The 16082-nt window shown below is 46.2% G+C and overlaps 2 protein-coding genes across 3 annotated transcripts in view; one reads left to right on the forward strand and one right to left on the reverse strand.

Moving 5' to 3' along the window:
• The window catches only part of Dusp3 (dual specificity phosphatase 3), a 13568-nt gene extending 8613 nt beyond the window's left edge, over positions 1 to 4955 (reverse strand). The window contains exon 1 of the mRNA XM_070027806.1: positions 4831 to 4955. Coding sequence (XP_069883907.1) covers positions 4831 to 4955 — 125 coding nt within the window. The remainder of the gene's footprint in view (positions 1 to 4830) is intronic.
• Cfap97d1 (CFAP97 domain containing 1) lies at positions 4954 to 14246 on the forward strand. Of its 2 annotated transcripts, XM_070027804.1 has the most exons (8): positions 4954 to 5023; positions 5412 to 5532; positions 8053 to 8123; positions 9463 to 9533; positions 9790 to 9908; positions 11718 to 11841; positions 13186 to 13242; positions 14093 to 14246. In XM_070027804.1, exons 1-7 carry the CDS (start codon positions 4954 to 4956, stop codon positions 13240 to 13242), a joined length of 633 nt encoding a protein of 210 aa, XP_069883905.1. In that variant the 3' UTR covers positions 14093 to 14246. The 2 variants fall into 2 exon arrangements, with proteins under 2 accessions (XP_069883905.1, XP_069883906.1); XM_070027805.1 differs by lacking the exons at positions 4954 to 5023; positions 5412 to 5532 and having other exon boundaries at positions 7962 to 8123.
• The last annotated feature ends 1836 nt before the right edge of the window (positions 14247 to 16082 follow it).

The following is a 16082-nucleotide window of genomic DNA, read 5'->3' on the forward strand; positions in this document are numbered from 1 at the left end:
GCGCTGGTGGCTCTCGCCTGTAATCCTTGCAACTCTGGAGGCTGAGATCTGGGATGATGGTTCAAAGCCAGCCTGGGCAGGAAAGACCTCCTGAGACTCTTTTTTTCTTTTTTCTTTCTTTTTTTTTTTTTTTTTTTTTTTGTTGTTCATGGGGCTTGAACTCTGGGCTTGGGCGCTGTCCCTCAACTCTTCAGCTCAAGGCTAGTGCTCTACTACCTGAGCCACAGCGCCACTTCCGGTTTCCTGCGTGGTTTATTGGAGATAAGAGTCTCACGAACTTTCCTGCCCGGGCTGGCAATCCTCAGATCTCAGTCTCCAGTGTAGCTAGGATTACAGGCGTGAGCAATCAGCACCTAGCCCCCTGAGACTCTTATCTCCATTTAACCACCAGAAAACTACAAGTAGAGCTAAAAAATGGCTCAAGGTGGTAGAGTACTAGCCTTGAGCAAAAGAGCTCAGAGACAGTGCCCAGGCCCTGAGTTCAAGCCCCTTGACCAACAACAACAACAAAGAGCTTTCTGCATATCAAAGGAAATGATTATCAGGGAAAAGAGACAACTTACTGAATGGAAGAAAATCTTTGCCTGGTATTCATTGAACAGGGATTCATATCTAGAATATATAAAGAACTCAAGAAATTAAACACTAAAAGAACAAATAATCCAATTAATGAGTAGGCAAATGAAGTAAGAAATGTTCACAGAGGGGCTGGGAAGATGGCTCAGTGGTAGAGTGCTTGCCTTGCATGCCTGAGGCCCTGGGTTCGATTCCTCAGCACCACATAAGCAAAAGAAAAAGCCGGAAGTGGCGCTGTGGCTCAGGTGGTAGAGCGCTAGCCTTGAGCTGAAGAGCTGAGGGACAGTGCCCAGGCCCAGAGTTCAGGCCCCACAACCGGACCCAAAAAAAAAAAAAAGAAATGTTCACAGAAAAAGTACCAATTCAACAGGCCAACAGCATGAATTTGCACAACAAATGCTGGCTGGGATGTGGGGAAAAGGAACCTATCACACTATTGGTGGGACTGTACATTTAGTATAATCACTTGGGACAGTGGTCTGGGACATTGAATTTCCTACAAACCAGCCTTACCACTCCTGGGCTCCTACCCAGAATATCACAAGCAAGAATACCATACAGATAGTTGCACATCCATGTTCATTGTTTCACTACAATAGATGAGTGGGTAAAAAAAAAAAAATGTGATACTTACACACAGTTGAATTTTACCCATCCATTAGAAAGAATATTAAAGCCAGGAGCTCATACCGTGTAATCCTAGCTACTCAGGAGGCTGAGATCTGAGACTGTGATTTGAAGCTAGCTTGAGCAGAAAAGTCCCCATAAGACTCTTATTTCCAATTAGCCACTCAAAAAACCTGGAAATAGAGCTGTGGTTCAAAGTGGTAAAGCACTAGCCTTGAGCAAAAAAGCTCAGGGACAGCACCTAGACCCTGAGTTCAAGCCCTATGACTGGGGGGAAAAAGAGAGAGAGAGAGAGAGAGAGAGAGAGAGAGAAATGTACCCATCACCTGACTTATGAAACAGTAACATCTGTACAACATCTTAGTACCAATACAAATAAGTAAATATTTTTTCAAAGAAGTACTAATAGCCAATAAATACATAAGGAAAGTCTCAACATCTTTAACCATAAAGGAAGTGGAAATTAAAGCAACATTGGGATTATTCCATTTCACCCCAGTCAGAATGGGAACAAAAAGATGCCAGTGAGGATGCAGGAAAAACAAACCCTTTACACTGTTGATGGGAATGTAAATTAGCAAAGCCACTATGGAGATTCCTTACAAACGTGATTCTGCTGTACTATTCCTGGACATGCATCCAAAGGAACACAAGTCAGTGTACAATAGCTGCACCTGTGCATCCATGTTCATGCAGTAGCCGTCACAGCAGCCAAGCTATGGAATCAGCTCAGGTGCTCAACAAATGATGAATGAGTAGTGAAAATGTGGTCTATATACACAATGGGGTACCACTCAGCCATACAGAAGAATGACATTATGTCACCTATAGGAAAACTGGATGGAGCTGGAGACCACCATGTTAAATAAAGCAGATGGAGAGAGACAAATATCATTTATCCTTTTATATGCAGAATCTACACATGACTGCCAAAGGGAGACTGTGTGGGGGTGGGGAAAGCAAGAGGCAAGAATTTGAGGGGGTGAACATGATTGAAATACTTTACATTCATATGTGAAAATAGAGTAATAAAACCCTGAAAAAATAGTTTTAAAAGTGGGGGGGGTAGGGACAGGAAAAAAAGTAATAGAAGGGACAAATTCGATCAAGGCACATTATATGCATAAATGTCCATAACACAATGAAATTAATTTGAATAACTAATATATGCCAATATAAATGGGGGTTGTAGAGAGCCAAATGTGGCAGTGTATGCCTGTAATCCTAGTACAGGGAGGCTGAGGCAGGAGTAACATCAGTTCTAGGACAACTTAGACTTGTCAGTGAGTTAGAGAGCAGCCTGAGGTACATAATGAAGATTGTGCCCGACAAACCCAAACAAAACTAATCGGGCTCTGGAGCCTGGTTTCTGAATCTAGCCCTGAAATTACCAGCCAGGAAATCTTGAGCAGACCACTTAACCTTTCTGGCAAAATGGGAGTGATCACAGGGCCACTGCCTGGGTGGTTTTTAGTGTCAGAGGAGCCCTCTGTGCCCAGAACCTGACTCTGCATTAAGCACTACTATTCCAACCAACTTGGCCTATGCTTGTTTGTTCAGAAGCCCAGGCTCTGAGAAACTTGAGAGAGGAACCATATCTACTTCTGATCTTTCTCTCCAGCACCTACTATGGATTCTGGAACAAAGTAGGTGCTCAGTAAACAAGTGGTGGATGAGTGTGGGAGAATAAAGTCATAACATGCCAGGCCCCTTGAAGGATCTGTCCTGCTATGTTCCATCACCCACAATTCTGAGGCTAAGCACTTTGGGATGAGTGGCCCCAAAGAACCATGGTAGTTATAAAGTATCTGATCTCTTTTCATCTTACAGCAACAACTCAATTCAAACAGCAGTCAAAGTGGTCCTCGCGTGTGATCCAGGGGTGAGCTGGGCAAAGATCCTGCTCTTGATGTCCAGCCCTGCTCTGTCTTCCTCCTCCCTGTGCCTCTCTCACTCACATCAACTGCAAAGCCTGGAGACCCAGAAACCACTGCTTATGCAAGTTCCGCCTCTGCTCTGGGATGTGGGTGGAGCCTTGATTTTATTCAGTCTTTGCCCCAGCACTCAGTTGGCTAAGTCAAGGTCAGATTTTCATAGAGGGCATGGGATGTGGCTTCCATGATGGCCATCACACTTGCCACTTGAGCTACCACCACACACGTATAACCTTGGTTTCTACTTGGGAAGCAATAATAGCTGAATTCACCAAACTGCCTTGGCAAGCAGGTTTGAGGCCAGCAAGCCCACATACCGCTTGGGTAGGTTGTGGGTGGAAAGTTGCCTAGGATTTTGCAGTTTAGTGGATCTCTCAATGACACCGTAAGACTTTGTGGCCATCCATGCTCAGGACACTACATAGGATTGCAATAAGCAGTTGCTGGTAAAACACAGAAGGGTCTCCACACACACACACACACACACACACACACACACACACACACACACACACACACACACACACACACCCTTTCTTGCCTTCTCAGATTCAACAAATTTACATCCTCATTATTAGTACCATTGTCATGGATGAACACTAGTATCTGACACATAATAGGTGCTCAGTATGGTGAGTGATGGATGAGACCTAGCTGAGCCCTGCCTTATAAACCACCTTTAACTGCACATCACCCCATTTCATAGGCAGTCATTGGCCGGCTTAAGCAGCAAGTCCTAAGTGTAAGACAAGAGATACACACATGAACAGAACATAAACCCTGTCTCACAATCACCTGCTCTGGGTTCATACCCTGTGCAGAATGAGAGGAGGAGATACCAGTGTTTGACTTGTAGTCCCTGGGCTCAGCCCAAGGAGCTCCTGGCTTTGATAAGCAGGTCCTTAGAGCCCACCCTTGCTCTCAGGACACCCTAAGCTAGACATTCTTTTGGCTGCTATTTGAGCACTTCTCAGAATGTTTAATGCCAGTTCCTCCTGCTGCTGGGAAAATCTCACTATTGTAATTTGAATTACAGAAAGCCGAGAAAAAAAACTAAGGTGTTCAGAATTCCTAAGTGACAAAAAGTGCACTTCCTGATAGCCAGCCTTTCCCAGGTGACGGCTCAGGGCCCTTCATGAAGTTTGTCATTTTGATTTCTCCCATTTAAGTCTCAACCCTATCTGGAGATAGGAGAAAGGGCTATAGGAGACCCCAGGCCCAGCTTCTAGTCTGAGGCTGAAGACCACAGGGCCAAGGGAAAGTTCCCCGCCCGGATTGTGACGTCAGCCCGTTGCCATGGCAGCGAAGGCAGACATTCCGCGGTGACCTCACTGCGGAGCCAGGCGGCTGTCACATGATGCGCGGGCCGGCGATTGAGGGCCACCTGTTCTAAGTGAACATGGTAGCCTTGACCCCGCCCAAAGCCGAGCCCTAAGCGGGCGGTGGCTGAAACCAGACGGGGTACCCCTCGGTCTCCCTGTGCTCCGCAACCAGGAAGGATAGCGGGGCCCAGCTCGGATCCAGCCTCGGGGCTCCACGCGCGGGAGTGGGCGTCGACTCCAGCGCCATCCCCAGTCCCCGTTCTTTGCTCTTGGAGGGCCAGTCGCACCCAGATTCCTCCAGACTCACGCCCCGAGATACCCCCAACCCCAGCCCCCGGTGGGCGGGACGCCGGTCCGCTTGGGAGACTCACGCATTGCCCACGTAGATCCTCGGGGTGACTTCGTTGCAGGGCTGGCTTGGGAGGCTGTAACACCCAGTGCCATCCGAGAGCAAGTCGTTGAGATCTTGCACCGAGAGGTCGAAAGGGCCCGACATGGCGGAGGCGGCGGCGGGGGCCCGGCACGCCCGGCCAAGAGCGAGCAAGGCGAGGCGAGAGCCGCCGGGTCAGCTGGGCGGGGCTAGCGAGTCGGGAGCCGCTCCGCCCCGCCCCAGGGGCGGGCCCGCCGTGTGGGCGCGGGAAGCTGAGGGGAGCGGGCGGGGCGGAGCAATGGGGGCGGAGCGCTGGCGGGGCGGAGCAATGGGGAGGGGGGCGGGACGGTGGGAGCGGGACGAGGGTGGAGCAGGGCAATGGGGCGGGGCAATGGGGGCCGGGCGAGGGTGGGGCTGGAGCAATGGGGCGGGGCGATAGGGCGGGGCTGTGGTGGGCGTGGTGAGTACGGGGCGGAGCCATGGGGTGGGGCGGAGCCATGGGGTGGGGCGGAGCCATGGTTGGGGGCGGTGCCACCTCCTCGTGGCGCGGACGCCTACCACCCCACTCCCTCGCCCCTTCAGGATCCTGCAGCAGGTCTGTCGTGGAAAAGCTGCCCGTCCTTTCCCACCCTGATGCTAAAGCAGTTCATAAGCTGGGGATCACAGAAGCTTCCTTCACCGCAACCAAATGCAGAGTGCCAAGGTGCTTTTTCAGGATGTCAGGGATACTAGGATTCAGCCCTGAGATCTGTCCCTGCTGCGGGACATCCCAATCCCAACCCCGGTCCAGGTCAGAGATGCAGACTTTTCACCACCCCAGATCTGCTGAGTCCATGCCCAGTTTACCGGCCCCAAGGTAAGTCCAAGTCTTTGAATCCCCAACTCTGAGGCACAGCTATTTTCAACGAGAGGCAAGTCAGCATGGAGCTTGAAAGTGTGAGCTTAGCCAGGCCCCAGTGGCTCACGTCTGTAATCTTCCCTACTTAGGGAAGCCGAGATCTGAAGATTGAAATTCAAAGCCAGTCAGGAAAGTCCATGAGATTCTTATCTCCAATTAACAAAAGGCCGAAAGTGGAGCTCTGGCTGAAGTGGTAAAGCACCAGCTTTGAGCAGAAAAAAACTAAGGGACAGTGCCCAGGCCCTGAGATCAAGCCCCAGTAACAGACACAAGAAAAAAAAAATTAGTTTGCCTTTCTCTGCAAGCCCACACTTGAAGTTCTGACCCCCAGGAATTACTTAACCTCTCCTACCTTGACTGCTAACTATAAAAAGGAAATAATAATGATAATAATACAAGCTGAGAATTCCTGGTCTGGAAATCCAAAATGTTTTCAAGATCTATAACTTTTGAGTGTGGACATGCCACAAGTGCAACACTTTGCGACTTACCTTCTGTAACAGGTCATAGTCGAAACGCAGACATACTGAAAGTACTGTACAAAATTGTATTTAGACTTGGGTTTCAGACCCTTGATATCTCATTACATATATTCTCTTTCCAATAAGGAATACACAGCATCTAACTCCTAGTCTTGTTTCAAAAGCTTAAATGTGGGCTGGGAAGTTGGCTCAGTGATAGAGTGCTTGCCTCCCATGCGTGAGGCCCTGGGTTCGATTCCTCAGCACCACATAGCAGAAAAAAGCCAGAAAGTAGCTCTCTGGCTCAAGTGGTAGGAGGGTGCTAGTCTTAAACAGAAGAGCTGAGGGACAGCACCCAGGCCCAGAGTTCAGCCCCCAGCACCAGGGGGGGAAAAAAAGCTTAAATGTGACCTTCAAGAACATGCCTAGCCTGTAATCCCAGCACCCAGAAGGCTGAGGCGGGTCTAGTTTGAGGCCAAGTTTGGGCTACATAGTAAGATCCTCTTGAAGGAAGGAGGAAGGGAGGAAGGAAGGAACAAAAGAAGGAAGGAAAAAGGGAAGGAGGGAGAAGGAAAAGGGGAAGGGAAGGAAAAAAGGAAAGGAAAGAGGAGGGAGGAAGATAAAGGCATCAGCACCAATAGTGATTTGTGTTAGTCCTATCACCCTGTGCTTGTGTGGAGAAAATTCATTCTCCTTAATAGCCCTTCCTAGTGCAGACTGCTTTGAGCCCCATGGGTCAGCAGCTCAGCCCTTCCAGAGCTCCCACTGAGGACCAATGACAATCTCTGCCCCCAGAAGAAAGCCGATCTCTCCCCCACTGCCATGAAAGGCAGATTTCCTTCTCTAAAGGGGCAAATATAGTCCTAGAATTCAACAGCCCACATTCTGAATCCAGCTCTGTCACTAATTTAGTTCTCAAGCTAATTTGCTGCTGCTCTGGATTTGTGTCTCTATCTGCAAAATGAAGGAATTGGTTCAGATTACCATTCAGATCCTCTTACACTTTCTGGAAAAGCCAGTGGTTTGAGGAAACCATGGCACTAGAGACTACTTGGCTTATAGACCCAGGTCTGTCATGGAGGCTCAGAATTCTCCCTCTTCCCACCACACTTGGTCCATCCCACCCATCCCAGCACCTATCCTTTTCTTCCAGTGTCACCAGTACCTGCATTTCAGGCAGGTGAGAGCTCCTGAGTCCCTCATCCCTTATCTTGACATGCATCCAGGTTGACTCTTGGACAAAGGAGCCCAGCACATAGAGTAAGAAATAGTAGAAAAGACTGAAATGCTGAATATCGAGCTAAGTGCTGGTGGCTCATGCCTGAAATCCTAGCTAGTCAGGAGGCTACGATCTGAGGATCATGGTCCAAAGCCAGCCTGATCAGGAAAGTCAGTGAGACTATTCTCTCCAACTAACCAGCAAAATGTCAGAAGTGAAGGTGTGGCTCAAGTCGTAGAGCACCAGCTTTGAGAAAAAACAACCCAGGTCCTGGGTTCAAGCCCCAGTACTGGCACAAAAAACAAAAACCCTGATTATCCTGATTTGATCTTAAGCATTGTATACCTATATTGAATTACTAACTCTGCATCTCATAAATATACACAAATTTTATGTCCGTTTCAAGAATACTTAAAAAATAAATTTAAAAAGCAGATGCCAAGAGACACCCAGGAGTGCTCTACAGCTGCTATTCTAAGACTTGTCCTTGATGTCATAACTGAGTAGCTATGACAACCTGTCATAGAAATGGCTTAGTACCTCACAGAGGAGCCTACATACCTCATTTCTGAAGTGAAAGTAGGTAGAGAAGATGAACAATTCCCTGGATTATCTAGCCTATCCTGTTATTGTTTCTAATCATAGGCAAACCACAACCTTCAAGAAAAAACTGGATTTCGGCAACTATGCATCTCACAAGAATAGAGTACAAATAGGTAGGTGTGCAGTTGGGGCTAGACCCTATCATTAGAGGTACCAGAGGGGTCACCATAGAAATACTGACAATAGGGCTGGGGAGGTGGCTCAGTGGTAGAGTGCTTGCCTTGCATGCATGAGGCCCTGGGTTCGATTCCCCAGCACCACATAAGCAAAAAAAAGATAAAAGCCGGAAGTGGCACTGTGGCTCAAGTGGTAGAGCACTAGCCTTGAGCTGAAGAGCCTGAGGGACAGCGCCCAGGCCCAGAGTTCAGGCCCCACAACCGGACCCAAAAAAAAAAAAAAAAAAAAAAAAAGAAATACTGACAATAAGTCAGGACAATGTTTGGCTGCAGGAAGATATGTCCTCTACTGATCTTGATAAATAAGGCTATCAAAATTTTTTTATCCATCAGGGAATTCCATATTATAGAAACATACATTTTAAACTCTTTAAATCCAAGAGTTAGAGCTGGGCACCAGTAGTTCATGCCTAAAACCTTAGCTCCTTAGGAGGCAAAAATCTGAGGGTTGCTGTTCAAAGTCACCCCAGGCAGGAAAGTCAGAAGAGAGAGAGAGAGAGAGAGAGAGAGAGAGAGAGAGAGAGAGAGAGAGAGAGAGAGAGAGTGTGTATTGGGGCTTGAATTTAGGTCCTGAATACTGTCCCTAGGTTTTTTTTGCTCAAGGCTAGCTTGAACCACTTAAATCTCATGGTTAAATCTCATGGAATTTTCTTCCCAGGCTGGCTTCAAAGCAAGCTAGAGTATGAAGCCCTAAGTTCAATATACTGAACAGTATACCCCTAATATACTGGTATTTAAAAAATTAGGTGTAGCTGGGCGCCAGTGGCTCCACACCTATAATTCTAGCTACTCAGGAGCTGAGATCTGAGGGTGGTTCATGGTTCAAAGCCAGCCTGGGCAGGAAAGTCCATGAGAATCTTATCTCCAATAAACCAGAAGTGTTGCTGTGGCTCAAGCGGTAGAACACTCACCTTGAGCTGAAGAGTGCAGGGACAGTGCCCAAGCCCAGAGTTCAAGCCCCACACTGACAAAAAAAAAAAGTTTTAGGTTTCATCTAAGAGATTTAGAGTATAGGACTTCAGTGACCAATTGAATGAGAGAGAGGCTGTTTTATTGAAAGAGTAATCAACTGTACAAATTAAACTTTTTTTCTAGACTTCACCCTATTTTCACTTCTGCTCAAAAAAAAAAGTTAGTTGGGGAAATTCAACCAAGTTGATATTGCTAGACATTGCAGGGTCAGAATTCCACACTGTAGGGCTCCTAGGATGGGCATGGTTTAGGGAGACTTCTAGGATTCCTGTGTGTAACATTGCTCTTCCATCATCTGTTCCAGTGAAGCCGGCAGTGGATACCAAACCACCGATGGCCCATTCACCTCACATTTTAAAACTGAGCAAACTACAGGTATTTGTTCTTAACATCAGCTGATATATTTGACTGATTTTTATCTTTGTCCTAAAGTGATCCAATGCCCCAGATCCTTCTAAATACCTACCTAACACTGTGTCCCCATACTCAGCATACTTGGCTTTCTAAACGTGGGTCCATGATCCCCGGAACCCCCAGTATGCCCCTTTCCTATCATCCCTGGAGCTGGGGGGATTAATGCTCAGCCATTGTGGGTGGGAACAATATAGTCATGTGATCACTTTCTTACCAGAGTGAGCAAAAGAAAATTGACAAAATCGAGTATGAAAATAAGCAGCTATGTCAGAAAATTGCCAATGCGCATCGAGGCCCTGCCCAGGTGGACTGCTGGAATGAATATTTATCCAGAAGGTAGTGTTCTTTCTCTGTAGGACAGTTTTGTTTTGTTTGTTTCAGAAGCCAAACTGGATTTTCCCTCTAGTTTGTAAGTGCAGTGTACTCTCAAGCAGGAGGACCACTGGCTTAGTGGGAGAGGGCCAAAGATATCAGGCCAGAGAGAAGGAAGACTTCAACACTGGAAGCCATTCTCTACCTTTGATTTCATCTAAGACACTTTTCAGGGTCTAGTTCCATTTTGTCACAAGAATGCACTGTGTGCTCTTGAAATGACAGTATGGTTTTGCTGTTACATTTCCATAAGTTCACTGCTACAATTCCATAAACCGAGTGACTTATAAACAACAATGGTTTATTTCTCACAGTGCTGGAAATTGGGAAATCTAAAGATGAAGCTGTTGGCAATTCAATTGGTGTAGGTGAGGAGCCACCCCTAGTTGCATATATAGCTGCTCTCTTGGGTAGAGGGGGCAGAGTCTCTTTCAGACTTTGCACACGTGCACACATACCTGTGTGTGTGTGTGTGTCTGTGTGTGTGTGCGCGCACGTGCACATGTGTGTTCTAGTACTGGGGCTTGAACTCAGAACCATAGGTTCTTGCTTGGCTTTTTCACTCAAGGCTGGTGCTTTGCCACTTGAGTCCCACCTCTACTTTCAACTTCTTGCTGGAGTCTCAGATTTGTCTTCCCAGGCTGATTTTGAACCTTGATCCTTAGATCTCAGTCTCCTGAATAGCTAGGATTGAGCCACAGGTGCCCAGCTCTCTTAGACTTTAATAAGGGTGCTAATCTCACCCCCAGAGCCTCATCTTGTAATGTCTTTGGGGTTAGAATTTCAACATAGGCATTTGGGTGTACACAGACATTCAGACCATAGCCTCATCACTGAGATGACAATATAGTCCCCCTGAAACTGGCTCCACAAATATTCCTCATTATTGTAAGTTTGCCACAAGGAATAAAAAGGTGAAATAATGTATATTATTTCCTAATCTTAAGGATTAGGAAATCAAGACATGAATTAGGAGACATTTAAGTAAAAATACTAATGCAAAATCCAGCACAGATGGCTCACGCCTGTAATCTAGCTACTTAGGAGACTGAGACTTGAGGATCACAGTTTGAAGCTGTCCTTGATGGATAAATCCAAGAGACCCTTATGTCCAGTTAACCAGCAAAAAGCCAGAAATGGAGGGATGGATCATGTGACAGAGCACCAACTTTAAGTGAAAAAGCTGAGCAAAAGCATGAGGCCCTGAGTTCATGACCCAGTACTCACACACAGAGAAAAGGCAAAAAAATACTAATATGTAGTCAAGGCTTTTTTCAAGGTTGCTGGGAGTGAGTGAGGTGCGTGAAGGCATGCTGATGCCTTTCCTACATCCTAGGATATCTCAAAGAAAACTGAAGGCCACAGGGAGTGAGAGGATCTAGAACTTGTCATCAGCCATTTGTGATTTATCCACAGACATCCCTTCCCTCCTCATAGTAGAAACCAGATGCTCTCGATCCTTGGGGGAACTTTTACAAAATGCCAGTAACCAAGTTCAATCCCAGACCAATTAAGTGGAGCTCTTAAGTGGGCAGTAGAGATGAAAACGGTCATTTCTGAAACCAACAACTCTGCATGTTTCCCAGAAGGCACTGCAACAACGCCTTCCAGGCCATGAGAACTATGGGATTCAGCATCCTGGTTATATCCCCTACCCTTGTGCAGCCCAGCATTCATACCTACTATGCCTTCCTTCCCTTACCCACTCCTGTCTGGGAAAAAAAAAAGAAGTATTTTCCTCTTCATTCATCTCAGGCTTCTTGTGTTTTTCAGCCTAAATAGAGAAGTAAGGAACCGCGAGCTAGTGAGAATCACAGTGGAAAACCAGGGCATTCTGAAGAGGCTGGGTGATCGCAAACCCCACTATGACCGCAGGGCATCGGAGCTAGACTGGCAGGCATGTGGACACTCTTGTTACCATCTCACACATGCACAGGGTTTATCTGTTTCAGCCTAGAGAATCTCAGAAGGACCCTAAATGACTAGATCATGGGAAATGTAACCATTGCTACAAGAAAAGAGTTATAGCCGGGCGCTGGTGGCTTATGCCTGTAATCCTAGCTACTCAGGAGGCTGAGATCTGAGGATCATGGTTCAAAGCCAGCCCGGGCAGAAAACTCCTTGAGACTCCTTGAGACCACTAGAAAACCGGAAGTGGTGCTGTGGCTCAAGCAGTAGAGCGCTCGCCTTGAGCTGAAGAGCTCAGGGACAGCGTTCAAGCCCCATGACTGACCAAAAAAAAAAAAAAAAAAAAAGAAAGAAAGAAAAGAGTTATAGCTGTTGACAAACATTTAAAGACATCTCTACCGAAAAGCCATCCTGTCAGGATTTCAGAAACTATTAGGTAGCATCTTCCTCCATACCTCATTCATAAATAAGGATGAATGGATAAGGATGGAGGGCATATGATTCTATATGTAGTTGACTGGCTTCACTTAGGAATGACCCTTCAAAGGGAGATGAGGTGGTAAGGAGCCATCTGTTGTCCCAGTACTCAGGAAGCTGAGGCTCAAGGATCAGAAGTTCCTGGGTTATATAAAGAGACCAGGCTGGACTATATAGAGACCCTGCCTTGAAACAAAACAAAAGCAAAAGGTGAAGGGTGCCTGTAGTGTTTTTTTGTTTTTTTTTTTTGTTTTGTCATTCATGGGCTTGAACTTTGGGTTTGAGCACTGTCCTTCAGCTCTTCAGCTCAAGGCTAGCCCTCTACCACTTGAGCCACAGTGCCACTTCCGGTTTTCTGGTGGTTTATTGGAGATAAGAGTTTCATGGCCTTTCTTGCCCAGGCTGGCTTTGAACTGTGATCCTCAGATCTCAGCCTCCTGAGTAGCTAGGATTACAGGCATGACCCACTGGCACCAGGCTGTTTTTCTTTGTTGTTCTGTTTTTTGCTGGTCCTGCAGCTTGAACTCAGGGCCTGGGTGTGCTCTCTGAGCTTCTTTGTGTTCAAGCTAGCCCTCTACCACTTGAGCCACAGTGCCACTTCCAACTTTTTCTGAGAAGTTTATTGGAGATAAAGGTCTCACAGACTTCTCTGCCTGAGCTGGCTTCAAAATGCAATTCTCAGATCTCAGCCTCCTCAGTAGCTAGGATTACAGGCGAGAGAACCCAGCTCCACCTGCAGTGTTTTGCAAGCATCCCCACCCGCAGTGTTTCTAAGCCAAACTCAGAATTTAGATTTTCAGCTGTATCAGTGCTTGGTTATTGACAGGAACCTTTCTGATTTTTTTTTTATTTCCAGAATTCAAGGCGCTATATCAAAAATACAACAAAATATATCGTCTCACAAGAAGACTAGGTATGTCTACTTTTTATTATGGAACATTTCCTCACAGTTGCTACCCAAATCCTTAAGAGCCCCATAGATGACAAATAAGGAAGCCAGAAGCCAGTGAATCATACCTATAATCTCAGCTACTCATGGACCTTAAGAGCTGAGGATCATGGTTCAAAGTCGGCCCTGGTAGGAAAGTCCATGAGACTCTTATTTCCACATAACCAGTAAAAACCTACTAGAAGTAGAGGTGTAGCTCAAATGGTAGAACATTAACCTTGAGGGAAAAACTAAGGGATAGCATGAGAACCTTGAGTTCAAGCCCCAGTATACACCGGGGGGAGGGGTGGGGGACAAGGATGGAAAGAGGGTGAGGGAGAGAGAGAGGGAGAGAAAATAAACAAGGGGCCCAGTATAGGGAGAGAGTTTTGCTTATCTCATAGATATTGATTGGTTATCCATTCAGAGACCTTAGAGCTCTTTGGCTTTTCTTCTCCCCACACAAGAAATGATATTGTCTTCTGTCATCAGCGTTGAGGCTTTATAGGAGACTGAGCAGAAGTGATTTGTTCCAATGTTAGTTAGCAGGAGACTTGGTGGCTTTAAAGCTGTGCCAAAGTTACAGGTGATTGTCACTATTCTGAAGTACTGTCATTTGGGCATTTTGTATTATTTGACATAACTAGTAATGACTAAGTGGTTCCCTCCCTCGTCAAAAAAAAATGGAAAGTGCTATATAAATGATCTCTCTCTCTCTCTCTCTCTCTCTCTCTCTCTCTCTCTCTCTCTCTCTCTCTCTCTCTCTCTCTCTCTCTCTCTCTCTCCCCCCCCCTCCCCTTCCTCCCCATTTCTTCTCTTCCTCACTGAACACAAGGCTACACACCGTGGAAAAGACACAAGAAAATTCCCTGGCCAGGATTTTGGATTTTTCTCTTTTTTTTCCTTTTTATTTTTGGCTGCATAGAATCTCAAGACACTGCAGAATGGCTGAATTTTCAGCCTCAGATTGCTTCAATAAAGCTCAGAACATAAAATGGGCCTTTTATTGGAGGTTACACAAAGAGGTCTTAATGAGGGAGAGAGGTGGGGAAAGAGGTAGAGACAAGGGCAGGGGATACCGAAAACATACACTGACATCACCATCCTGGAAGAAAGAGTGGGGTGAGGTGATGCAGACATGAGGCTGACCCTGACAGCATCAAGGTTTAGACAACACGAGGAATAAACAAATGCTACAAGTTCTTCTGTAAAAGCCCACACTAGGGAAGGTGGCTAGTGGTAGAGTGCTTGCCTGGCATGCATGAGGCCCTGAGTTCAGTTCCTCAGCACCACATAAGCAAAAAAAGCCAGAAGTGGCGCTGTGGCTTAAGTGGTAGAGTGCTAGCCTTGAGCTGAAGAGCTGAGGGACAGCGCCCAGGCCCAGAGTTCAGGCCCCATGACCGACAAAACAAAAATAAAATAAATGAAAATAAATAAAAAATAAAAAGCCCACACACCCTGCCCACTACAGCTGTGATCCCACAAGTGTCAAAACCTGGCAATGCCAGGTGCCAGTGGCTCACACTTGTAGCCACTCTTGAGTTGAGATCAGGAAGCCTAGGGTTCAAGGCCAGCACAGGCAAGAGTTCACAAGACTCTTTCAAATCTCTGAGCTGGGAATAGTGGTACCTGCCTGTTATCCTAGCTATATGGAAGACTGAGATGGGAGAATATCAAAGTTCCAGTTCAACCTGGGCAGAAAAGCCAATGAGATTAACTCAAAGGAAGAAGCAAGGTACAGTGAGTGGTACATGCCTGTCATCCTAGCTACAGCAGGAATAAATTTTAAAAAAAAAAGGATGTTCACAATCTAATGGGGGTTGTTCAATCAGTAAGCAAGGTCCTATTTCAAAAATAACTAGATAGCTGGGAGCTGGTGGCTCATTCCTGTAATCCTAGCTACTTAGGAGGCTGAGATCTGAGGATCGCGATTCAAAGCCAGCCCAGGCAGGAAAGTCCATGAGACACTTATCTCCAATAATAAATCAGAAGTGATGCTGTAGCTCAAAGTGGTAGAGCACAAATCTTGAACAAAAGAACTCAGGGACAGTGCCCAGGCCTTGATTTCAAGCCCCATGACCAATGAAAACAAAAATTAGGTGGAGCTAAGCAGTAGATGTCTGGCTAGCAACTGTGAGGCTCTGAGTTCAAATTCCACACCCACCAAAAGAAGAAAGCTATTCCACTGTATTATTGAGACATTCTTGTGCTCCTTTTTAACCTGAGCCTTCCTCTTCCCCATCCCTAAATTGGCTGTCATACTAATCTGTTTGCCTTCTGAGAAGTCCTACTTCTCAGTCTCTATACGCTACTGCCAACATTTCACTTATTTGTGACTGGCACTTTTTTAATGCAAAAATATGTCCCTATCTCATTTTCCATTTTTCCATAGTGGGCTGGTGGTTTCACTATGATGCACAAGGCTCTCCTATCTTTCAGCCTCTATCAGTATGAATTCTTAGTTGCAAGCACCGAAAACCAATTTTGTCTGGTATAAGTAGTGAGATAATTAAAATTCAATTAAATATAAATTTAATTAAACTCAATTTAAATTCAATTCAAAATCAATTTGAAACACTATAAATTCATTAGTATTTCCTAGAGACTGCAGGGCCAAACTTCCAGCTGCATATTGCCTGACTGGGCACGCCTGGTCTGAGGAGCTGCTGCCTTCACTGCTGAGCCTAGAATCACCACAGAGGAACTGGGGATATCCCACCACTGCCTTTGAAAAGCCTTCCGTTGTCCCGCCATACAGTGTCACTGGCATCATGCAAGATACATGCAAGTGGTCTAACTTAGGTCTTAGGCCCATCCCTTAGCTT

Source organism: Dipodomys merriami, unplaced genomic scaffold, assembly GCF_024711535.1.
Source record: "Dipodomys merriami isolate MVZ:Mamm:240054 unplaced genomic scaffold, mDipMer1.0.p SCAF_19, whole genome shotgun sequence".
In the NCBI taxonomy this organism is placed as follows: Eukaryota; Metazoa; Chordata; class Mammalia; order Rodentia; family Heteromyidae; genus Dipodomys; species Dipodomys merriami.

Excerpts from the sequence above, each read along its gene's own strand:
- Cfap97d1 (XM_070027804.1), top strand. The coding sequence starts at position 4,954 with ATGGCGGAGGCGGCGGCGGGGGCCCGGCACGCCCGGCCAAGAGCGAGC. Across the intron at positions 5,533-8,052 it reads ACCAAATGCAGAGTGCCAAG|GCAAACCACAACCTTCAAGA; the intron begins GTGCTTTTTCAG and ends TTCTAATCATAG. Across the intron at positions 9,534-9,789 it reads TAAAACTGAGCAAACTACAG|AGTGAGCAAAAGAAAATTGA; the intron begins GTATTTGTTCTT and ends CTTTCTTACCAG.